Source organism: Sinohyriopsis cumingii, chromosome 17, assembly GCF_028554795.1.
Source record: "Sinohyriopsis cumingii isolate HCF-2022 chromosome 17, ASM2855479v2, whole genome shotgun sequence".
Classification (NCBI taxonomy): domain Eukaryota; kingdom Metazoa; phylum Mollusca; class Bivalvia; order Unionida; family Unionidae; genus Sinohyriopsis; species Sinohyriopsis cumingii.
Window position 1 is genome coordinate 119,226,771 of NC_142977.1, and position 26,777 is coordinate 119,253,547.

The window sequence follows — 26,777 nt, forward strand, 5'->3', positions numbered from 1 at the left end:
AGTGGTGCATGCTTAGAGACTACATCCATAAATAAGTCAGTCCACACTCTCAGAGCTTCATCTATGTCATCCAAATTTTGGATCATATTCCATGGAACTGAGAAATTGTTCTTCATTACAATTTTTGAATGATCTGTAAGTGATCGTTTTTGTGTATTTTTCTTATTTCTCTTGCATTTAACCTTTCTTGTCAAAAAAGTAGGATAGTGGTCACTAAAACCAACATTCGGTACATTAACACAAGCCACATTGTCTGGTAGGTTGGTATAAATGTGCTTGATTTTTCTGTTACTCTTGTGGGCTCATTTACCAGCTAGACTAGGTCTAATGATTCAATAAATTCCATCCAGTTGTTCCTTGAGTATTGAGAAGGCCCTTATTTATATTGCTGAGTATATATGTTTCTTTCTCCTGTGCAGAACACTTTCCATTTGTTTAAAAAAGTTATCATTCCAAATTGCTTCGGAGGAAGGTGGCCTATAAAAGAAACCAATTAGGAATGATTCTGCATTATTATAAGAAATTTCCACCCAGATAGAGGCCGTCCATTTAGAGGGGGGTTAACCCAAATGCATACACTTGTGTATGGGTGGGGGTCTACTGATAATGTACGTATGCATAGGAAATGGGGTGGTGGGTGAAACCTCAATAATAATTTGGCTAATACATAAGCTGTTTGTCGTTTGAACTTTAGCGGACACTAGACAAACTTTTTAAAGTTATGCAGCTTATTTCTTTGATGCAGCCAGACATTCAATGTCGGTGGACTACCTGTCTTATTAAACATGTTAATATTATTAATCCTTGATCATTTCTGCATGGATTAAATATAGGCCATTCTATAGAATTGGCGGGGGTATCAAGCATACATACACAGGTGGGGGGTGTGTGTGTAAAAAAGTATGCATGTGTACAGAGATGGGGGGGGGTCAAGCTTTGCCAGATTTTTACGTACGTACTAAATGGACGGCCCCATATTCTCAATTTCATGCAACTCCAAGTCAAGTCGCCTTTCTGCATTTACATCTTCCAAAATGAATACAAAAAGGTCTCCCCATGCTGTTTCTCTGTCGCTGCATAATGGTTTATTATAGCCTTGACAGTGAAATAGATCATCATTGTGGTTAGCATTTAATTTGGTTTCAGTGAGTCCTAAAACATTTATATTATTTTCCTTATAAGACAACATTAACTTAATCTGGTCTTTTTTTCCCACCATGCCTTATACATTTAATTTAGTTTCATATCAATTATATGCATGCCATCATGCAATGGGGTACTCACTGAGATTGTCTCCATACTACTTTTATCATTCTGACATCCTATTTCTATATTTATATTTATATGTATTAGCATCTTCAAAGTCACATACAGACCCTGAAACTCTGTTAACTTTGCATTTACAATAGTGTCCACTGAATAGTTTGAGACAAGAGTCTCACTAGGTACATTTAGATTTGTCGTAAATGAAGCATTGGCATTCTCCTCTTTGCCAGCTTCAAAATATGTATAATACACTGACTGACAGAGTCTTTGTTTGTGTCCAAGTTTATGGCACCTGAAGCACTCAGTCTGTTTGCAATGACGGCATACCCATGTCACATGCCCAGTTTCTCGGTTTTTTGAAGAAAAAAATACATTGTCTCTATGTCCAAGTGAATAGCACACCAACAAGAAATAAATGTTATCATGCAAAAAACCCACATTAAGTCAACAAAAATGTGACTGACAATGCAGGCTGTCAGGCATGTTATAAAATTACTGACAGTTTTTAAATATTTCCATCAAATAATTTTAGCAAGTGCAATCACAATGCATGCCCTGAAAAGTTTTGTTTGATAGAATTATCATTTCACTTACCAATTCTTTCATTAATAAACTCTACATCAGGTTATATCTGCCATGCCAAGATCTGATGATTCTGATATTGTTGCATTTTCCATATTTTAATTATATGCTGCTTTTCAACATTATCTCCTGGCTTTAAATTTTGACATTAAGCATTTGATGAAATTTTCCTGCATCTTTGGGGTCCACAGAAAACTGAATAATCACAAATATAGCAAACGACCTAACCCACTAAACAGTACAACTGGTTTTAGTGGACAACTTCCCTTTCTTAGCATATTGCTGTATATACAGGGGAACCCCAATATAACAAGATGGGCAACTATTGCTGTATATACAAGTAAGTGCCACTATAACAAGATGGGTGACTATTGCTGTATATTCAGCGGGGGGGGGGGGGGGGGGGGGGGGGGCAGGCACACAATAACAAGATGGGCAACTATTGCAGTATATTCAGGAGGGCAGCAGCACTATAACAAGATGGGTGACTATTGCTGTATATACAAGTAAGTGCCACCATAACAAGATGGGCAACGATTGCTGTATATACAAGTTCCACTATAACAAGATGGGTGACTATTGCTATATATTCAGGGGGGCTGCACTATAATAAGATGGGTGACGATTGCTGTATATTCGGTGGGGGGGGCACACTATAACAAGATGGGTGACGATTGCTGTATATTCGGGAGGGAGGCCAAACTATGGGCCAAGTAGATGCAGATCCTCACTTAAGAATAAATCTAAGTGCATTTCCAATCTTTGACAACAGCCAAAGTATAACATTACTTAATATTTAGAGTGTATCAATTATTGTTACTTTTGCCTAATTTGCCTACTTGTTGTCGGTCTAAAACAAGTTGCCAAGGAAACGGGCTTCCTTTTCTTTTGTTTACAATTACCCAATGTAAGCTTAATACTAAAACTGGTAAAAAATAAAATAAATCACAAATGTATTATGCTGCTGTTTCACACTCAATTTCTTAATGTTGTTCATATACACTGTAATACTCTTTACTGATTTTCAAGAATTTCTGGACATGAAGAAACTTTTTCTTCTAATGAGCTATCACACATCTTCATGAGTTTGACCTTTGAGAAGTTAGGAGACAGAATGTCAAAATGTTCTGATTTTTCATCTGGACAGATGGTATTACAGTTGCTTTAGGTCACTTGTATTTTCAATACTGAGGCTTTTTGATACACTGTCACAACTGTATTTTCAATACAGAAGCTTTATTGATACACTGTCGCAACTGTATTTTCAATACAGAAGCTTTATTGATACACTGTCATAACTGTATTTTCAATACTGAGGCTTTTTTGATACACTGTCGCAACTGTATTTTCAATACAGAAGCTTTATTGATACACTGTCACAACTGTATTTTCAATACTGAGGCTTTTTTGATACACTGTCGCAACTGTATTTTCAATAGAGGCTTTTTTGATACACTGTCACAACTGTATTTTCAATACAGAAGCTTTATTGATACACTGTCACAACTGTATTTTCAAAACAGAAGCTTTATTGATACACTGTCACAACTGTATTTTCAAACAGAAGCTTTATTGATACACTGTCACAACTGTATTTTCAATACAAAAGCTTTGTTGATCCAGTCATAACTGTATTTTCAATACAGAAGCTTTATTGATACACTGTAACACGAAATGGAAGATACCAGCCGATATTTTTATATGTAATTACTTTTAACATTAAAAATGTTGCCAGCTTCCATCGAAAGTATTTTAATTCTCACCATCTTTAACACAATGCATATTGTTGCAATGTATGAAAAAAGCACATCATATGGAAAAAACACAAGCTGATTCTCACCATCTTTGACACAATGCATACTGTTGTAATGTATGAAAAAAGCACATCATAAGAAAAAAAAAAACACCAGCTGATTTGTTGAAATTTAAATGGAGTCGTGACCTAAAAATGTTCCACCTTCTTTTGGCAATCAGCAATCTTCCCTTTTATGGTACCCTTGAACACATGGAGGTTTGACTAAAATGGATTGTTTGGTATCAAAACTGGATGAAACTGAGACAGCATGAATTCTTCTTTCAAATGCAAGTTACAGATCATTTTTCTTGTAAAAAAGTAATTATACATATAAATAATCTTGGACAAGTGAAACACTATCTGCCTGGAGGAAAATCAAAAAATAGTTTGACATTCTCTTTCTTTTAATTTCACCTTTATCATACTCAGATATGTGTGATCACCCACTGAAACGGATCACCTCTCAACATGAAAATGACATCTCAATTACTTAATGGTGTCACTCAAATGCCAATAGCACTAACAAATCAAGGTCTATGTATACAACTTTAATTCTTTGAGTTACTAACCAGGTCACATGTAATAAGTCTATGTACGGGATTATGTACAGTAGTCCCCCTCTTATAAGGCAACCCCTAATGCAGCAGGGAAGTGGCCTTATAATGTGGGTGGCCTTTCTAGAGGGGGAAGACAAATGCGAATAGTAAATACATATGAAGAAAGTCACAAGTACATTTAATTTTAAATATTTAATATTTTAATTAAAAAATCACATGCATGATGTGAAATACATGGAAAACAAACTGTGTCATCATTTTCAAAAGAATGCTATGAATAACCATTGATATAGTTTTAAAACTGTCTTTATAATTATGTTACAGTTCACATCATCTGTCACTTTGTTGGTAACAGTCTAAAAAACAAACCAGTCTCATCACATTAAAAATATCCTTGCTGTCATATCCCCTGCATATATCGTTTAGTCTTTTGTTCCAATCTTCGACAACTTCATTATTAACATCAATTGATTCTCCACTAAGGACAGAACACTTGATATTGTGTCGCACTTGAAATCTGTGCAACCATCCGTTACTTGCAGAAAAGTCGTCATATCCCAATTCAACTGACAAAATTGTTGCTTTTTCTTGTCATTCAAATCAGGATACAAACATCTCCTGGCTCAAACAATCTTCCTTTCTCCATCCATTTCACCTTCCCACTTCTGCAGAATTGTTTCATTATCTTTCACGATATTGTTTATCTGAGTCTTCTCGACATTAGTTTTCTGCAAGGATCCTTGATGACCCCCTCCCCCCCAGTCAGTTGAATTACTTTCACGTTCTCCTCTAAACTGAGAATTTTTATTTTCCTCGATGACATGTTGATCTTTTTGCAGTAGTTATTCATGCTGCCAACTACAATACTGATAAAACAATTTTGTATGCATCTAAACAAACTGCGGTGTTTTTAAAGAAAGTGATCTTGTTACGTGATTCATTAGTTGCAGTCTGGTACCCTATTGTTTTTATACATTTTTTTACACTAAATGAGAGAAGCCAAATCGGATTCGATATGTAACCATTAACATCACGCAGATTTGGCCTCGCGGCCGTTAGGATTCGTAATTTTGACAATTATCAGTGCCTAAACCGGACATCTTATGATAACACAGCAGTAAGGCTAATTGGATTACATGTACGTACCCTTTTGTATGGATTAAAGGTTGAGTCTTTCTCGGTTTTTATGGAATAAATTTGGCTTCTCGTGAGGCGTAAATGATATAATATTAACCTTAGTGGTAAATGTACTTTACTCAACACTTCTTTCAGTAACGAAAACCTGACATCAGGGAAACAGAAATCGGATTACTTAACACACGTTATGAATAATATACTGGTTCTGGATACATATTCAAATAAAATGTGGCTGCTTGTGAGAGGTAAATTTTATATTATTGCATTAATATGCTGGCCGCTGGTCGCGTTAGCCGGGTGGCCTTTTGCAAGGGGTACTTTTGAACACAAACTCATCGGTGCCAATGGATTCTGGCCGTAAGGAGCGGGTGGCTGTTGGTCAGGGGGGCCGTTCAAGAGGGGGACTACTGTATTAGAACCTAATATTTTCATGGTTTTGACCCACTTTAATATCAAGTTTGCATCGGGTGCCTGTGTTTCTTTATCAAAAGTGTAAACAATGTGGTGGGTGAGTGTCCTGTGCTGAGTATGCTAAGGACATGGAGCAGTAACTGTTGTAACTCACCCATTCCATGGAATGAGTGCTAGAAATGTTTTTTCCTAAGTGCTGGAAAGAAATCAATCGTTGTTCATGTGTTTTTCAATATCCATCTAGTCCATAAATAGTCAAATAAAAATGACTGTTTTCTGTCATCTGATAGAATCTTACAATTGTGTGAAACTTAGTAATAAACAATTTTAAATACTGATAACAATACATGCAAAATGTCAAAATTAATTTTTTCTCTCAAAATGATCACATGTGCAAGATCCCCTATATGTACACAAAAATAAATGTCCAAGTCTCTTACATAAAAAGGTGTGATCATAACAAGTTCATTTTTAATATACTTTGCTTAAAATAAATGATTTATAAACTATGTGTATTTACAAGGTATATAATCAGCATATCTAAGGCCTTTTTCTTCTTAGTTTTGAAAAGCCTGATATTCTTAAGCAAAAACAATATTTTTCAAGCGGGCCACCATGGCAGGCAGACACCTTAAATGTAATATTTTTCAAGCTGGCCACCACGGCAGACAGACACCTTAAATGTATTATTAGGGCTGGCATCATGGCAGGCAGACACCTTAAATGTAAAACTGGAGGTGGCCACCACAGCAGGCAGACACCTTAAATGTAACGTTAGAGCTGGCCACCATGGCAGGCAGACACCTTAAATGTAATATTAGACGCCATGTCTGAATGCCACATATCAAACCATATCTAATTTTATGATTCGATAGCCAAGCTGAACAAATGGTCTAATCATTTCCATCAGTAGTAACTTTGCCCACTAAATATTCAAAACTCAATACCCTTACCTCTCCTTTCCAAATTTTAAGAAATTAGTTCTTTCAAAAACATGCAGACAGTAGAGCTCATGCACATAAAAAGTATACAATATCCATATGAACATCTTTCTTGATCACAATTTTTTTTATTATTGAAGAGCTTAAAGTCCAAGTTTCATCCATTGGAAACAAAAACAGAAGTTTAAAAAGAGAAAGAACACATACAGGCTTCAAAGACAACAAAATCCCCAAGCACAAAGCTTGAATATTAAAACACAGCCTGCTGTGAGCATATTTATTTTCAGTAGAAGAGTATCAACCAACATTTTTATTTAATCTAAAATTCAAAACTAATTGATACTGAAATTCAAAATAAATTAATTAATTGATCTTGACATTAAGAAAAAAATTAATTATCTGATACTGAAACTCATCAAATCAAGATCCCAAAACTAATGGGAACTTTTATTTCTCATAGGAAAAGTTCAGATTTTGTGCTCAGGGGGTTTGATGATTAATGAAGCAGATTTCCTTACCTAAACTTTGCTTAATCACTGTAATAAAAAGTAATAAACTTGCAAAATCATTATAAACAGCATCAAAGCATTCAGACATCAAGCTGTAGACAAAACATTTAACCTACATCATAATTCATTCTTCAAAATTCTCTTTTCAAAATGGCATGGGAACATAAAAGTAAAATAATACCTGCAAAAATTAAAATGCTGATGACTATGAATTAGTAAGCTTCACTGTAACAAGAAATTCCTCAACCCTAAAACAGATTGTTCTACTCCAACGTGCATATCCAACTATAATATTTACGTAGCCTTCTTACAGTACAATATCAACTGTCTCATGTACATCTTAATGAAATAAAGCTGGCATTTGCATTTTTGTATTGTAAGAACATAAAGACAATGATAACAATTCCATAAATGTGAACGGTGATGACATTAAGCGCAACAAATCTACTAAGTTCATTCTCCGAGGTAAGATGTATGTTGGGGATTGGGGAGGGATGCTATGTGGTATTGACTACAATGGGGAGTTGGGGACAGGAGGAATGGTATGTGATATTGAGTACAATGGGGAGTGGAGGAATGGTATGTGATACTGACTACAATGGGGAGTTGGGGACAGGAGGAATGGTATGTGATACTGACTACAATGGGGAGTTGGGGACTGGAGGAATGGTATGTGATACTGACTACAATGGGGAGTTAGGGACTGGAGGAATGGTATGTGATACTAACTACAATGGGGAGTTGGGGACAGGAGGAATGGTATGTGATACTGACAACAATAGGGAGTTGGATATGGGTGAAAATGACATGTGGTATTGACTACAGTGGAGAGTTGGGGACTGGAGGAATGGAGTGCAGTATTGACTACAATGGGGAGCTGGGCACAGGAGGAATGGCATGTGATACTGACTACAATAGAGTGTTGGGGATGGGAGGAATGGTATATGATATTGACAACCAAGGGGAGTTGGATATGGGTGAAAATGGCATGTGGTATTGACTACAATTGAGAGTTGGGGACAGGAGGAATGGTATGTGATATTGACAACCAAGAGGAGTTGGATATGGGTGGAAATGGTATGTGGTATTGACTACAATAGAGAGTTGGGGATGGGGGAAGGTTATGTAGTATTGATTATAATGGGGAGTTTGGGATGGGAGGAATGGTAAGCAGTATTGACTACAATGGGGAGTTGGGGACTGGAGGAATGGTATGTGATATTGACTACAATGGAGAGTTGGGGATGGGAGGAATGGTATGAGGTATTGACTACAATGGAGAGTTGGGGATGGGAGGAATGGTATGAGGTATTGACTACAATGGGGAGTTCAGGACGGGAGGAGTTGGTATGTGATATTGACTATAACAGAGAGTTGGGGATGGGGGAATGGTATGTGCTATTGACTACAATGGGGAGTTGGGGATGGGAGGAATGGTATGTGATACTGACTACAATGGAGAGTTGGGGATGGGGGAATGGTATGTGCTATTGACTACAATGGGGAGTTGGGGATGGGAGGAATGGTATGTGGTATTGACTACAATGGGGAGTTGGGGATGGGAGGAATGGTATGTGGTATTGACTACAATGGGGAGTTGGGGATGGGAGGAATGGTATGTGCTATTGACTACAATGGGGAGTTGGGGATGGGAGGAATGGTATGTGGTATTGACTACAATGGGGAGTTGGGGATGGGGGAATGGTATGTGCTATTGACTACAATGGGGAGTTGGGGATGGGAGGAATGGTATGTGGTATTGACTACAATGGGGAGTTGGGGATGGGAGGAATGGTATGTGGTATTGACTACAATGGGGAGTTGGGGATGGGAGGAATGGTATGAGGTATTGACTACAATGGGGAGTTCAGGACGGGAGGAGTTGGTATGTGATATTGACTATAACAGAGAGTTGGGGATGGGGGAATGGTATGTGCTATTGACTACAATGGGGAGTTGGGGATGGGAGGAATGGTATGTGGTACTGACTACAATGGGGAGTTGGGGATGGGAGGAATGGTATGTGGTATTGACTACAATGGGGAGTTGGGGATGGGAGGAATGGTATGTGCTATTGACTACAATGGGGAGTTGGGGATGGGAGGAATGGTATGTGGTATTGACTACAATGGGGAGTTGGGGATGGGAGGAATGGTATGTGCTATTGACTACAATGGAGAGTTGGGGATGGGAGGAATGGTATGTGGTATTGACTACAATGGGGAGTTCAGGACGGGAGGAGTTGGTATGTGATATTGACTATAACAGAGAGTTGGGGATGGGGGAATGGTATGTGCTATTGACCACACTGGAGAGTTGGGGATGGGAGGTATGGAATGTGGTATTGACTACAATGGGGAGTTCAGGACGGGAGGAGTTGGTATGTGGTACTGACTAAAATGGGGAGTTAGGGATGGGGGGAATGGTATATGGTATTAAGTACAATAGGGAGTTGGGTACCGGTATGTGGTATTGACTACAGTGGTGTGTTGGTGATGGGGGGAATGGTAAATGATATTGACTACAATGGATAGTTGGTGAGTGCAGAATGGTATGTGATATTGACTACAATGGGTAGTTGGGGAGGGAGGAATGGTATGTGGTATTGAGTAGAACAGGGAGTTTGGGAAGAGGCAATAGTATGCGGTACTGACTACAATGGGGAAAATGGTATTCTGTATTGACTACAACCACTAGATTAGTAGACCGACTTCTAAATCACTGGGATTTCTTCCTGACATAAATTTTATTCACTTTAACTATGAGGAAAACAAAACAAGTGCATTTTTGACATGGTATATCTTATTTTCTTCTTATAGTAAGCAGCAATTTTTAAACATGAAGTGGATTCTTCAAGTAAAGTTACAAAGATGAATCAAGGTACTGTCACTTAAATGATAAAAGAAGAGTTGTGTATCTTATAGTTCACTAGCAAAGATTTATAAAATCCACAGGCATTTTCAGTTTCCTTTACATGCTTTCTCCCTGGTGAACAATAATGACATTCATTGTGATTATTAAGTTTCACACTTAACAGGATCTCAGTAATTTTCTGGTCAAGATTTCTCCTAACTGATGGTGTCTGCATATGCCAGGTGATATAATTTCTTCCTCCACATACTGACTTAAAATTCACTTTGTGTGAAATACACAATGAAAACTCAGGACCTTTGAATGCAAACTCAGAATCTTTGAATGCAAACTCTGGACCTTTGAATGCAAACTCGGGGCCTTTGAATGCAAACTCAGGACCTTTGAATGCAAACTCGGGGCCTTTGAATGCAAACTCTGGACCTTTGAATGCAAACTCAGGACCTTTGAATGAAAACTCAGGACCTTTGTTACTCTCCTACTCCAACTTTAAATCAGAATTCTAAGCAATATTGAACTTGTAATATTTTTCACAATTTTCATTTTAGCACTGGGAGAAAGTGCACATTTTCAGAATTTTAGCAAAAATAGATTGAGAGCTTCCCTTACATATTCCTCTTAAAATATCTTGAAAAACACAGTATCAGACCTATTTATCTCCCAAATCCTATAAGCGTAGTTTTACCTCCCAAAAATGTGTAGAAAGTTTACTTCCAGTGGTAGTAACCCCTGTGGCTGCATGAAAAATCAGTATGGTATATCATACAATGAACGAATGAGCGGAGTTTCAATTCCTTTAAACATGGCCAGTCATCAGTATTGTATATCATACAATGAACGAAAGATTGGTGTTTCAATTCCTTTTTAAACATGGCCAATCATCAGTATTGTATATCATACAATGAACGAAAGATCGGAGTTTCAACTCCTTTAAACATGGCCAATCATCAGTATTGCATATCATGCAATGAACCAAAGATTTGAATTTCAACTTCTTTAAACATGGCCAATCATCAGTGTAATCTTTTGTGAATGTTTGAGTAAGCAACACCACTCACTTTATTTGGTGGAATGTTATCTTTATATACCCAAGGATGTTCAAAGTAGCAATATTTTTGGATAAAGTGAAGACTTAAGCATCCAACTCAAGTGAACTGAGAAGCCACAAGGTCCAGATGTTAAGGTTAACCAGAAGCAGTCAAAATTACACTTTGCATTGCAGTTTGCTGACCTGAGCAAACCCAGATTATTCTAAATGTGTAGTTTGGTATGTGAATATATAGCTGCATAATTGGGGGTAACAATCTTGTAGAAACATTCACAATGACTTTGTGTAGAAGTGTACAGGTCTGCATTATCATTCAAACAGGAAACAAAAAAAGGAAATGTAACTGTTTCTGTCAAGATCACTTTTTAACAGTCCCTCAGTTTTATCTCACAAAAACCAAAGGTTGGCTGTATTTTATTTGACGACTCACAAGCCATCATGAACCACCTTTCATCCCTTTATTATTTATAACACATCAATAAATATTCTGCCTCTGCCCATAAACTCATTCAAAATTACAGCAGCAAGATAATCAAATTACAGGTTGTTGTGTATACATCGGCTGTTACGCAACAATTCTTAATCAGAAACTCAGCATGCGTCCCTGCACTGGCTGAACAGTCCCAGTCCTCAGTAGACTGGTAGTGACTGTAATGTATGGATAGAACATGTAAAAATATCAAGGATATTTAAATATTTAAAAAAATATATCTTTAATTCTTTACAAGTGGTATATTTCAGGTATGAAATGGCATGTGCTATACATGGCCTTTAAAACAGTATCTTTGTCTAACCAAAGGTAGAATCGCATGTAGGTACAGAAGAACCTGTCTTGAAAGACCACCCGTTCTGCCAAATATTAATGGTCTCACAAGACAGATGGTCTTTCATAACAGGTCACAGCACTATATAATAAATGAATCTGTGCATGGAGACTCTGGTCTCTCAAAACAGGTGGTATCTCCTAGCAGTGGTCTCTCAGGACAGAAGTTAAATTATGTATAAAAAAAAATCACACCAAATCAATTTATACATATGGTTGTATAGTGGTGTTCTCAATACTTTCTATGTTATGATCCATGGGTTAAGTTCTTAGTGGGGTTGCACAAGACCCCAGTGTGTCACACAGGGATATAAGTCAAATACATGTTGACACCTAAGCTACTGGTCCTATAATTCTCCTGAATGACACAACACGGGTAGTTACAGTCAAACCTGTCTTGAAACTACTGCCATGAGAGAGACTAGATTCCAAATGTAATTTTTCTTATTACAGAGTGTTATAACCTGCAATGAGACCACCACCTGTCTTCAGAAAAAGATTCTTAAAGCACAGATTTATTAATTACAGTGCGTTATGACCTGCCATGAGTGACCACCTGTCTTGACAGAAAAGATTCTTAAAGCACATAATTATTAATTATAGTATTATTACCTGTCACGAGAGACCACCTGTCTTGACAGACCATGATTTTTTGGAATGGTCTTTCGAGAAATGTTCTACTTTATTTTCAATGTATGTATAATTATGCCTTCCTCTGTAAACCACCCAAAGGGGGGCAGGATCAATATTCTGAAAGTCTTGGCACAATTTAAATCCATGTAACTAGCACTGATCCAAGTGTAATGTACCTAGCTTTAATGGTCCACGTATAAGGGTTCAAGGTCGCATACTCTTTTTGAGCATAGGAACAATGTATAAATTATTTAACTAATTAATTTTTAAAAAATGCTACTTTGATTAAATTTTTAAGAAAGTTTATGACATTCTGCCACAATAAGTGAACTGGAATGTCTGAGAATTAAGTCTCTTGCCCTCTCTCCGGTGAGACACAGCAAGTCAACCAGGGTCAGTGGGTTGAATCAAGAATCTATCAATATATCTTCTATGTTCATAATATGTACCATGCTGGACCCATGATTTGTATCATTTGCATCTCTAAGACCACTATCTGTTGTCATGGCTTGGTTTGATGCTGACAGCAATGGAACTGAGTACATTATTCCATTGTTTGTTTTGGTGTTTACAGCATGGTGCTGAATACATTGTTCCATCATGGTTTGGCCTGGTGTTTGCTGCATGTTACTGAGTACAAGTATTTCATCATGGATTGGTTTGGCATGTCTAGTATGGTACTGAGTACAGTATTTCATCATGGATTGGTTTGGCATGTCTAGTATGGTACTGGGTACAGTATTTCATCACGGATTGGTTTGGCATGTCTAGTATGGTACTGAGTACAGTATTTCATCATGGATTGGTTTGGCATGTCTAGTATGGTACTGAGTATAGTATTTCACCATGGATTGGTTTGGCATGTCTAGTATGGTACTGACTACAGTATTCCATCATGGTTTGTTTTGGCATGTCTAGTATGGTACTGACTACAGTATTCCATCATGGTTTGTTTTGGCATGTCTAGTAAGGTACTGACTACAGTATTCCATCATGGTTTGGTTTGGCATGTCTAGTATGGTACTGACTACAGTATTCCATCGTGGTTTGGTTTGGCATGTCTAGTATGGTACTGAGTACAGTATTCCATCATGGATTGGTTTGGCATGTCTAGTATGGTACTGACTACAGTATTCCATCATGGTTTGGTTTGGCATGTCTAGTAAGGTACTGACTACAGTATTCCATCATGGTTTGGTTTGGCATGTCTAGTATGGTACTGAGTACAGTATTTCATCATGGATTGGTCTGGTCTTTACAGCATGTTATTGAGTACAGTATTCCATCATGGATTGGTTTGGCATGTCTAGTATGGTACTGAGTACAGTATTCCATCATGGATTGGTTTGGCATGTCTAGTATGGTACTGAGTACAGTATTTCATCATGGATTGGTTTGGCATGTCTAGTATGGTACTTAGTACAGTATTTCATCATGGATTGGTTTGGCATGTCTAGTATGGTACTGACTACATTATTCCATCATGGTTTTGGTCTGGTGTCTACTGCATGGTAATGAGTACATTGTTCCATCATGGTGTGGTTAAGTGTTCACAGTAAAGATGAATATATGATTTTTGAAAAACCATGAAAATTGTCATATACTAAAAGAAATAATGCAAGTACTTAGAAAATGCAAACAGAGAATAATGCAAATTATAATGTACATTCAAACTAAAAGTACAGACTCCATATTCATGAGGCTTTCTGAGCACAAAACTCAAGGTAAAGCTCAAAGTCAAATGAATGTAATCTTCTGTAACTCTCACTTGGATAAAGATAGATCAAATCAATCCAAGATTATCTTAACATTTGTCCAGCTAAAATTTCAATTTCAATTAAACAGATTTATTCCAAGCAAAATATGTCAGGTTTAACTTTAGTTTCTTGCTTAACAAGTTTTGAGAATAATGGGCCTGGTTTACTAGCCTGAATTAACATTATGCTATTTTCTAAACATTAAACATAATATAGAACCCACCTAAACTGCATGTTATTCATAGAAACCTATGTTTTGGAATTATTTTGGGTATGGTCAGTAATAGTGTCGCATTTTAGACTATTAAGACAACAATAATTGGTTTTATTTAAACCGTTTACTATGCAGCATCAGTTTAAAAGTAGAACTCCTATTTTGCATGGTATTGTCAACATCAACAGTCTGCAATTTCTCATCCCTAGAGAGTTTTCTTCTAGTACAAAGAAATACTTCTTTATAATATGTAATCTGCTGGTGGTCTGACCAGCACATTTTCATTTTGGTCCAAAAAGACATCATAAGAAGTCTTCTGATGAAAACCCCATGCTGATATGACATTCCAACAAGGAGTAGTAATAACAGGATTTCAAAATAGCTGCCATGAGGACTATAGTTGTTGTCCGATCGGTACCATTTTCATTTGGGAAAAATCTAGACATCATAAAAAGTATTTTTGTGAAAAACCCCACATTGATATGACTATCCATCTAAGAGTAGTGGTGACCAGATGTTCAGAATGGCTATTGTGTTGGCTACTCTGGAGGTCTGGTCATTAGCATTTTCATTTAGGACCAACTAAACATCGTGAGAAGTCTTCCAGTATGTTAGTATGATATTCTATTTAAGATGAGTAGCAATAACAAGGTTTTAAACATGGCTGCCTTGGTGGCCATAGGACATCGAATCATCACTACTGCCATTTAGACAGAATAAGTTTTCTGGTGAAAACCCTATGACATTTCCATTCAGGAGGAACAATAAAAAATTGCCAAGATGGCTGCAATGATGTCCATGCTGGATGTTAAATTGGCACCATTTTCACTTAGGACTGACTAGCTATCATAAACAAGTCTTTACATTAAAACCACAGGATGGCATAATGATCCATTTATGAACAGTAACTTTAAAAAAATTTAAGATGGCAATGGCAATGACAGTGATACTGAATGCCTGAGCAGTGTAATTTTCATTTAGGACCAACTTGATGGAATAAAATGTCCTCACATGAAATTCCCAAATGACTTTTCATTCAGGTGGTGTTGCAATAACAAGATTTTCAAGGTGGCTGCAATGGAGACCATATTTGTTGTCAGATCAGCACTATTTTCATTTGGGAACAAATAGTCGTCATAAAGAAGTCTTGTAGTTAAAACAGCCATCATAAAGAAGTCTTGTAGCTAAAATAGCCATCATAAAGAAGTCTTGAAATTAAAACAGCCATTTATGATGGTCTTAAAACAGCAATCATAAACTGCAATCATAAAGAAGTGTTGTAGTTAAAACAGACATCATAAAAAAGTCTTGTAGTTAAAACTGCGATCATAAAGTCTTGTAGTTAAAACAGCCATCATAAAGAAGTCTTGTAGTTAAAACAGCCATCATAAAGAAGTCTTGTAGCTAAAACAGCCATCATAAAGAAGTCTTGTAGCTAAAATAGCCATCATAAAGGGGTCTTGTAGTTAAAACAGCCATCATAAAATAGTCTTGTAGTTAAAACAGACATCATAAAGAAGTCTTGTAGCTAAAATAGCCATCATAAAGGGGTCTTGTAGTTAAAACAGCCATCATAAAATAGTCTTGTAGTTAAAAACCCATGTGATATGATCATCTATTCCAGCAGAGTTGCAATAACAAGATTTTCAAAATGGCTGCTGTGGTGGCCAAATATTGGATGTCCCAACAATACCATCTTTATTTATTTAGGTCCTATAAGACATCACAAGAAGTGAAAGCCCCATATCTATATTACTTCATGTTCAGGAGGAATAGCAATAACAAGATTCTCAAGATGACAGACATTTAGGCCATATTAACTGTCCAATCAGCACCATTTTCAGTTAGGAATAACTAGACTGGAGGATGAAAATGTGTGCGAAGTTTCAAGGCAATCTTCAACGTAGTTCAGGACGAGTAGCGTGTGTGTGTGATTTGGACTTTTAATGTAACTTTAACAATTTTTCAGTTATATCGCTACGATATCTGCAGTGTGACAGTTTATAGTGATGCATCGCACTGGGGCATCATGCCGCAGACATGTAGCACGATGTCCCACCCAATCACATTATCCTGACACCAGGCCGACCATTCCTTACACTAACCTCTAAATGCTGAGCACCAAGTGAGACTGCTGCTAGTACCATTTTTTAAGTTTTTGGTATGAATCGACCGGGGATAGAACCCATGACCTCCTGCATCCGAGGCAGATGCTCTATCCACTAGGCCACAGGAGCAGTCGAGGATGAATAGCAATAACAAACTTGTGCTAACAAACATTTGGCCACCAACAAGCTCTTCTGGTCTTTCTGGGCAAGTAAAATTTTGTGTCATATGGCCAGAATTCTGTATAGAATATGACAGAAATAGTGTACATATTTCACAAACTATTAAAATTCTGGACAAGTAGATAAGCCTCAAGTAATCACTTTTGTCACAAGGTACCAAATTTTGTGGGATTAGTAGTTCCCTTTAAAGCCATGCAAGTTAATTTCCACAACTAGAAGCCCATGAGGGTTTAATATCACTCAAATGGCCGACAGCTGTCTAATAGCTGAATGCAAGAGCTGTCAATCTAGAAATCTGGGTCAGAAGAATCCTTTCTGAAATTTCTTTTCTCTTGCTGTTGATTGCATATCCTATTCAAAACAAGTGTTACAATGTTTTTTAAAATCTATACCTTCATGCCATGACACTGTCTGAAACATTTTTGGTCCAATTCTGTATTGTTTTTTTTTAGAAGCACTGTAATCATTCTTCTATACCTAATATTTGGTAGTCATATTTCATGCTCATTTCATGCCAGGATGCCTTTTTATCAAATTTGGTCAAACCATGTTCAGTAGTTTTTGAGAAATTTTTTAAATCTTTTTTAGTTTTTTTGACTAATGATGACCATATCTGATAGTAATGATAACCATATTTGATACTAATGATGACCATATTTGATAGTAATGATGACCATATTTGATACTAATGATGACCATATTTTGATACTAATGATGACCATATTTGATAATAATGATGACCATATTTGATACTAATGATGACCATATTTTGATACTAATGATGAGCATATTTGATACTAATGATGAGCATATTTTGATACTAATGATGACCATATCTGATAGTAATGATGCCCATATTTGATACTAATGATGACCATATTTGATACTAATGATGACCATATTTGATAATAATGATGACCATATTTGATACTAATGATGACCATATTTTGATACTAATGATGTGCATATCTGATACTAATGATGAGCATATTTGATACTAATGATGAGCATATTTGATAATAATGATGACCATATTTGATACTAATGATGACCATATTTTGATACTAATGATGTGCATATCTGATACTAATGATGAGCATATTTGATACTAATGATGAGCATATTTGATAATAATGATGACCATATTTGATACTAATGATGACCATATTTTGATACTAATGATGTGCATATTTGATACTAATGATGACCATATTTGATACTAATGATGTGCATATTTGATACTAATGATGACCATATTTGATACTAATGATGTGCATATCTGATACTAATGATGACCATATTTGATACTAATGATGTGCATATCTGATACTAATGATGAGCATATTTGATACTAATGATGAGCATATTTGATACTAATGATGTGCATATTTGATACTAATGATGACCATATTTGATACTAATGATGAGCATATTTGATACTAATGATGTGCATATTTGATACTAATGATGACCATATTTGATACTAATGATGTGCATATCTGATACTAATGATGAGCATATTTGATACTAATGATGAGCATATTTGATACTAATGATGAGCATATTTGATACTAATGATGTGCATATTTGATACTAATGATGTGCATATTTGATACTAATGATGAGCATATTTGATACTAATGATGAGCATATTTGATACTAATGATGAGCATATTTGATACTAATGATGAGCATATTTGATACTAATGATGTGCATATCTGAAACTAATGATGACCATATTTGATACTAATGATGACCATATTTGACAGCAGATCAGCATTTTTTTTACAAACTTGAAAGTCTTTTTTGTTTTCTATCCAATCTGATCGAATTCTGTATGGCTGTTTATAAAGAAAAACTGTACAACAGGAGTGATTACAATAGATACTGAACCACATGTGTACAAAAAAAAATAATCAACATATAAATATTTCCCTGCCTGGTAATGAATACACCATAAGGATCACATGTATTATACAGGTAAATCCTTGCTTCCCCTCAATTCTTCTCAAGGCTGAACATGCATTATACATGGTTCCCATGCTTTTCTAAAGATAAATTTCCAGATCATTTCAAGGGTTTTTCCAGGATGAAATTAATTTTTTCAAGGTTCACATATGACTATTACTTTAATGGAATTAAAGAACATTTTAGACTATAAAACATGCATTTTCTAAATCTAAAGATGGTTCTCTTTCAAAACTCTCCAAAACATCTAAGCCAGAAAAGATGATCATGTACAAAACCACAAAATGTATCACATGAAACAAGTTTGCTTAAATTCCTCTAAACTGGCATGTCATTTCAATGTACAAAATAAAAATTCTAACTTTATTTTGCTGACCTGCATTATGTTGCTAAATGGGAACAACATAATGAACATAAATTAGTTTTGTTTCCTTTCATTCTAAAGAATTCTATAGCAATATTTATATGCATCTTATATAAGTAAAAATTTTCTATCACAGTACTGAAAAAAATAATAAATGCAACAAATTAGAATCTTGTCTTGTAATGAAGAGAGTTTAACCCTGAATTTATCTGTCCCAATAAAATCCCAAAGAAGATATTTCAAACAACCTAATCTTCTTAAGACGATCTGGTTAAAAATCCTTCATTTAAAAATCATTTTCAAAAGGATTGATTTAAATTTTAACAAAAGACCTTAAAAATTATATACTGCTGTATAAACAAGGATTGAATTTTCAGTAAAATCAATTTGTATTCTTGTAATTATTTAAACCAGTCCCCAAACCTGTAATAATACAGGGGCTGGCTCAAATCGTTTTTTAGTATATAATACAAGGGATGACAATTTCTCATTTCAGCTCTATGATTCATCAACGTGGACTAGAAATTTCGTTTAAAATGAATAGCAGTCAATTTTCTAATCCAGGTTTCCTCCGAATATTCCTACCCAATTTTTCATATTTGGACATTTAAGTTGGGGTGTGGAATCAATTCAATTTCATACAAAAAAATTAGAATTTGCCGCCACTGTGCGGTAGCGACATATGGTAGTCACTTATCAGCGGGCCTAGAAATTTTAAACTTATGTTAAATCGACTTATACCTGCATGAAATTGATAGCAAAATTATTTATTTTCTCAGAAATTTCAAGCATTATCATTAACTATGGCATCGACAAAACCTGACCCGGTACTCACCATTTGCATTACTAGTCACTTCACAAATCTCAAACAACACCATCAGAAGTCCATTAGTCACTTGAATCAACAACAAACTTCATTATAATGGTGCTGTAGAGAAATTCAATTATATTAAATAAAAGATATTTTTTGTAAAAAAACAGCAATCTGGCCAGTCTGATTTATCAAGCAGAGAGCACATGTCAATGTGGTAGTCATGTGATACAATAAAACTCCAGAAGTTGTTCTTGGAATAAATAAATATGTAAATTTTGTGTATGTGGGTTGTTAGATTTGTGTAGTACTGTACTCATGCAACTAGCAATGCAAATCGCGAGTACCAGGTCACATTTCATCCATGCTGTAGTTTTATCTCGTCTTTCAGCAGATTAAAGACATTAACGATTTTAATACTCACAATTTCTGAGAAAATAAGTAACTTTTGTATTGATTTCATGCATGTATTACTTGATCTAACAACGTTTAAAGTTTGCTAGGTCATCCGGTAAGTGGCTATGCTTTGCCACCACGATGTTTGCCTCTTGTGATGTTAGAGTGGTTTTCATACCTTCCACATAAGGAAAGATATGAATATTGAGCTGACTTTGAAAATAAAAGTCTACTAGACGAATCTAATCCACTGAGCATTTGGATTGACTCAGCATATATATTTATTGCAAGCACCCAAATGATCCATACTGTACCCTTCAAATATTTTGGTTAGAACTCAATAAATTTAACTCATGATCAGTTCAGTTAGGACTCAATTAGGTGATTGTTTCGGGCATCAAGTGGTGGTGGAAAATTCCCAGGCTTTTCCCGACTTTCATCAATATTTGTAAAATCCCAGGACTTTGAACAGTCGGGAAAAAAAATATCATTTTTCCTGACTTTTTCCCTGATTTCCCGGTAGCGTGGGAACCCTGAATATACAGGTAAATCCTCCTGGATCACATGCATTACACAGGTACATCCCCCCCCCCCAATTCTTCTCAAGGTGACACATGCTACAAATTAATCCTGTTCATTTTTTCTCTGACTGCATGGGGTTTATAAACATACAGTAATATTTAAATTTGCTGCAAATCAAGGCAGTTATTACTTACGGTCCAAATTTTGTCATCTTCTCAATACTGAATTTGTACTATGATCAAATTTACATTCATATAATTAAAATAAATATCAATAACTGTGTCTGACCTATTTATAGTTAACATGTTTTCTACTGAATTCAAAATTTCCTAAAATATATGTAAGCAGCCCCTTTAAAAAAATTATATTTTCTGTAATGGCAGTCCAACTGAATCTCGAAGATATTGATGCATGAAAGTTCTCTGTAAAATCATATCCAACAGTCTGAGATGAAGTGTAAATAACAACACACAACAAACATACCATAAGCTCACTTAGCCATGCAACCAATTATGTTGATACAGTGGTCCTTCTCTTATAAATCTACCTTGGAATGCATGGATTATAACAGGTATGGTCCCACGTGAGGGGGACAAAATGGCTGAAATACACTAATTTGGTGTTGAGCAAGGTGGCCTTAAAAAAGCTTGGATCTCTGAAGCCTGAACGGGGTTTTACAAGATGGGACCACTGTAGCCATATTTTTAATTAAACTAAATCAAACCTATGCTGCTGGCAGGGCGTGTCAAACAGTGCCTCTTGCTGTGGTGATCCAAAATATCTTGGAGAGAGGCGCTGTTACTGTTACAAGTCTGATGTAGCATGTGTGGTGTATTACTGTTCAAAGAAGACATACTGCCTGCCAGCGAGTCACAAGATTTCCTGATGCCAGCATGGACTAAAGGTTCCATTCGGATGTGCTGCAATGAGAAATATCAGCATGTCAGGTATATTTAATATCTTAATGAATTGCAGCTTTCATTACCAAATTTTATCCTACATAAATTTCTAACATTTAACAGATTGGGCTGGCCATTTTTTAAAATTGTTTCCAATATTTGGGTAGATGTGACCTTCATAAGGATACCCTATAAATATACTTTGTAGCATGTACCATATATCTTGATTATAAATATACCTCAACATTTTACAAGGTTAGGCATATTTTATAGCCTGGTCCATCTTAAGCTCATGCTAAACAATACATTTACATTAAACTATTACAAAAAATAAACTAATTTTTATTGTAAACCCATTGACAGCATATCATTTACTGGGCATATTATGTGAGAATTACTGAATGTAGGGAAGAGAACAATCTAAGATCTAGCATGACTAGGGGAGGGTGCTAGTAGGAAATATCAGCTGCCAAATCCCAAGCCATACTTTGCAATAAATAAACAAACATTTTTAAAAAAATGTAACGTTTGTTTCAGCGACCTGCAAAATGGAAACATTTTGTGTTAAAGGGAAGATTCTCATTATGGAAACCAATATTCCAAATATAATATGTATATCAAATAATATTTACCCAATCAAAGTACATGAGTATATCCTCTACCATGCAAATCCAACCATCCCAAGCCAAACATGTTAACCACATCTCTTCACTTTAAATCCAACCTCCCAAGCCAAACAGATGTTAGCCACATCTCTTGACTTTCAATCCAACCATTCTAAGCAAAATAAATAAAAATATTAGCCACATCTCTTGACTTTCAATCCAACCATTCTAAGCAAAATAAATAAAAATATTAGCCACATCTCTTCACTCATTTTAGCAACAGTTGTGCTCAAAGGTCATATGCTTGCAAATCCATTAGAACTTGACAAACCAACTTCATTGCAAAGTTGTTGAGCAACCTAGAATGGTACCCTCTTACAGTGCTGCCACAGCTTGCACAAAGTCAAACCATGCCAAGGTCTCTGACATATAGGAAGCAGTTGCACTCAAATTCATGAACTGATATGTATAAGAACTTAGTCTAGTCCTGGTTTCATTTCTTGCAAGCTCAACAGATAACCCATCATATCCAGGACAACAGAGCCTGTGCAGGAATAAAGTCACATTGTAGTTTAAAGAGTTAAAATGAGCTCAGTATGCTTTAGATCCCAATTCAGAACCCTGATGGAGCCCAGCATATGCACCTAGGATGAAGACTCCAAAGAAGACAGCAGAATCAAGACAAAGGACTGTTTCCCATCGGCAGGAGCCTATTTTTGACAATAAAAGCAGAGGCCATTATGAGCAAAACCAAACCATTTTTAACAAAGCTGTACAAAGTCTGAGTTGATCAACAAGGCATAATTACACCAATTCTGCCTCTTGTAGCTAAATCAGCTAGGATGCAGGTTTTGTATTAGAGTTGAGTCATGAAGGCTAAAGGCGGTGGTTTCATTCAACTGTATCTGGAACTGAAATGAATGCCAAATTTTCCAATTCAAATCTTTACCGAATGTCTTCGGACATAATTTGAATATTCATTTATGCTAATACATCTATCAAGGCCACCCTTTTTTGTGTGCTAATGAATATGTTTTTCCCCATTTTTTCTTATTTGTTCAGTTAAATTCTTTGGGGAATGATTCACTGCAACACAAATTCTATGGGCACAGTTAACCAATTTACTTTAATGTGGATTTGTTGATTGATATGTGACAACAACCCCTGCTCTACACCATGCTATTTAACATTTTGCATGTCATACATTTCAACCCTAAATGACATAACTAGAAATAGCGATGTTGTGAACAATATGACTATTCAGAATTTTGAAATTGTTTTTACCATATGGATTCGAGTTTAAGTTGATTTAACAGGTTTGTAGTTGTTCCCTTGTTGACTTAATTCAGTCCTTCATAGTTTACATTGCACCTAGTTTGTGTCTTTCACAAAATGCTGCCACTACCAAATATTCAAATATACATTTTCTATTGATTATTTCCCCCCCACCTCCAAGTTTCTGATTTGTCTGTTCTGTTATCAATTTCAGCTCTATGTCAGAACCAATAATAAATTCCATTTCTGGATAAACATGCAGTGTCTCTGATTGAGACAAGTCAAAACTCACAAGAAGATAGTATAGGTCATTATTGTAGCCTACATCCTACTTTCCATGATGTTGTTCCAACATGTTCCAAGTCAGAAATCAAGGAACAATAGCCCTTGATTGTGATGGGAGAACTAACTTCTTATCCACGAAGAGCCAAGTCAACTATCTGTAGTACTGAGGCTTATAAGTAAGAAATGTATTTCACTAACTAGGAGAAAGTTATCCATGTCCCCGCACTGGTTTGAAAGTAGGCCTTTTTGTCCGAGTAATTCTGCACACCAACTTCTTGAGAAGCAGTTTTTCCAAGGGTTTGCTTTATATGAGCCTTATGTGCATGCTCAAATTCTATGGTTTTGAATAGAAAACCTGCATGTTCAGTTGTTTCAGCAGGCAGGAAATTGGCAGAATATCCGTGGGAATCAGTACTGTCAAGTTCAAATGGTCAGTGATCCATGATTCAGACTGAAGCATAGATTGCACTGTGATTCCCTTCTGTTTTGGCAGGTTGGGGGAAATGAGTATGCACTGAGAGAATTCCATTTCAGGGAAAAAGCACTGACTGCCTAGCCTTACAGATCTGGCAATGGACAAATAAATGTTCCGAAATTTGTGTTCTGCCTCCTCACAAATAGGTCCATGGTAAATCAACCCCCAATACTTGCAAAGTACTTCCATTTGCTGAGATGGTATGTCCTATAATCGAGAACTCTGATGATTGGATCTGATAGGCAAAGTTTCAGTCACGACTGTAGAAAAGAGGGTGATCTGTATGGGTATCATAAAATTGCCGAACAGTTCAGAAGGGTCCACAGATGCAATGAGAAGATGTGAAGTGATGAGATTCCAAAACTAGAAAAGTGGCAAGGTGAACCCCAAGATGCACCACAAGGATGTTACAGCGGAAGACAATCTCCAAGTGGATTTTGGAGCAATGCCCAGACGAATAAAGACCAGGGTCTGAACGAGACAGGACTTGTCCTTGTTTACAAGAAATCAGAGGTTAAGCAAGAGAAAAACAAAGGTTTATATCTCTTGTTACAAAGGGTTGCTTATTTTGTACTAAAGGCTTTCAAGTTCTCCCTTTTGAATGACATTGGGGACTGAACTGAGGGTATCCATGCAGGAATAGGTTGAGACAGCCACAATCATGCAAAAACTTTGAGTAGAATCTATATCTATCTATGGGGCTATATTGTGAAGGAACTCAATTGATCTTTTCACATGAACAGCATATATTGTAGTGAGAGCCAAAGGTCATCAGGGCAGGATTTCTCTAATTCTGTTCTGAGATTGACTATTTCCTGTCACTGGAGTATTAGTAAAGGGCAACAAAGGCATGGTATCATTTTCAGTGAAACGTTGTTCATGAAGAGAAGATGGGCTGAGACTGGATGTTTTCTCCCTGTATTCTGTCATGCATGGCCAGCATAAGGTTTGCTCCCCTTGGCAGCCAGTTTTTCTGGCCCCCTCTATCTAATTGTTTGGGAGAATGAGAGTATAAACTGATAAAGATTGAGCTAGAAATAGAAAATAGCTCAAGTATACTTCCAAGATGTAAAACAACTACAAAGAATCACTCAACTGATGAAAAGGCAAAAATAATATGTCTTTTGCAATGCTCTGAGAGAAAGAAAACATTTTTCCAAGCACAAATGAAAGTAGCAACTGATGATTGATGGGATTTAAATCTCAGTCTCTCTTTTCAAGAGAAGACTACTCTCACAAGACTTCCTTTTTGGCAAGCAGACCATTTTGAGTACTTCTGCAGCTTAAACAAATCAAAGATATAACTAACATCTTTTTAGCTTGGGAGAGCTGGATTTGTGTTTTAGTGGATATACGTCTAATGAGCTATAATTGTGTAATGCATTTGAAGAAGAATGTAGAATATATTTCAAAACTGGCTGTTCAGAAAGCCCGATACAAGCTGGATATGACAGCTAGTTGTTTAAATGAAGCAACCACTACTTGTGGTGATAATATCTCTGGAACTACTAGATTTGTCCATATAGGAAATATAGCAGTCCTTATACATGTTACACTTCCAAATTTAGGCTTAATTCATTCTTCCCTCCCTTTCTTTCTTTCTCTATCAGAATGAACAGATCTTAAAATATGCCAGCATTGTACATTTGTAGAGTTTCTCAGGTGATAAGAAATTCAGCCAATCACATGCATGTTCATCATATTAATATGCATAGATCCTGCCGGTAACACCCACCCCCACCTCCGAGTATAATTTGACGACATAGGTCTAGTACATTTGTATATGCAGTCGTACTCTTTATGAAACTTACTGGAGATCTTATTCTAAGTTTCATAAAAATCAGATCAGAAATATGGCCTACACAGTTTTAACAAACTCTAATCAGATGTATTATCACATGTGAATCTTACTCATCAACTCATCCAAGATCATACATTCCAAGTTTGATCAAAATCAGATCTGAAATATTATTGTTTAGTATTAATATGCATGGACATGCAATGATGACAGAAACTGATATTAAACTCAGATTAGAAATATAGATTTAAGAGTGATAACAAGAAATTGTTGATGGACAAATAACATATCACATGCTGGATGCAGGAAAGTATCAGAAATTCAGTTGGTCTTAGAGATAGGTGAGCTCAAATGTATTTTAAAAAATGTACTCAATAAGCACACAAAAATTATATACCTTTATATAAAAAAGACGGACTGAATTGTTCTGTTTGGTAGAAAGCAAATTCTTAAGTAAATTATGTTTTTCTAAGAATACTTACCCAATCACATTACTTTAGGAATATTACCCTGCTACTTCACGAATACAGACCTACTAGAAGATGA

At 36.1% G+C, this 26,777-nt stretch overlaps 1 protein-coding gene across 1 annotated transcript in view; it reads right to left on the minus strand.

Moving 5' to 3' along the window:
- Nucleotides 1-26,777, minus strand: part of LOC149779749 (ATP-binding cassette sub-family C member 9-like) — a 215,442-nt gene that overhangs the window by 126,096 nt on the left and 62,569 nt on the right. The window contains exons 11-12 of the mRNA XM_089940609.1: nucleotides 21,619-21,814; nucleotides 7,208-7,225 (exon numbers count right to left, since the gene is read on the minus strand). Of these exons, the coding sequence (XP_089796735.1) occupies nucleotides 7,208-7,225; nucleotides 21,619-21,814 (214 nt within the window). The remainder of the gene's footprint in view (nucleotides 1-7,207; nucleotides 7,226-21,618; nucleotides 21,815-26,777) is intronic.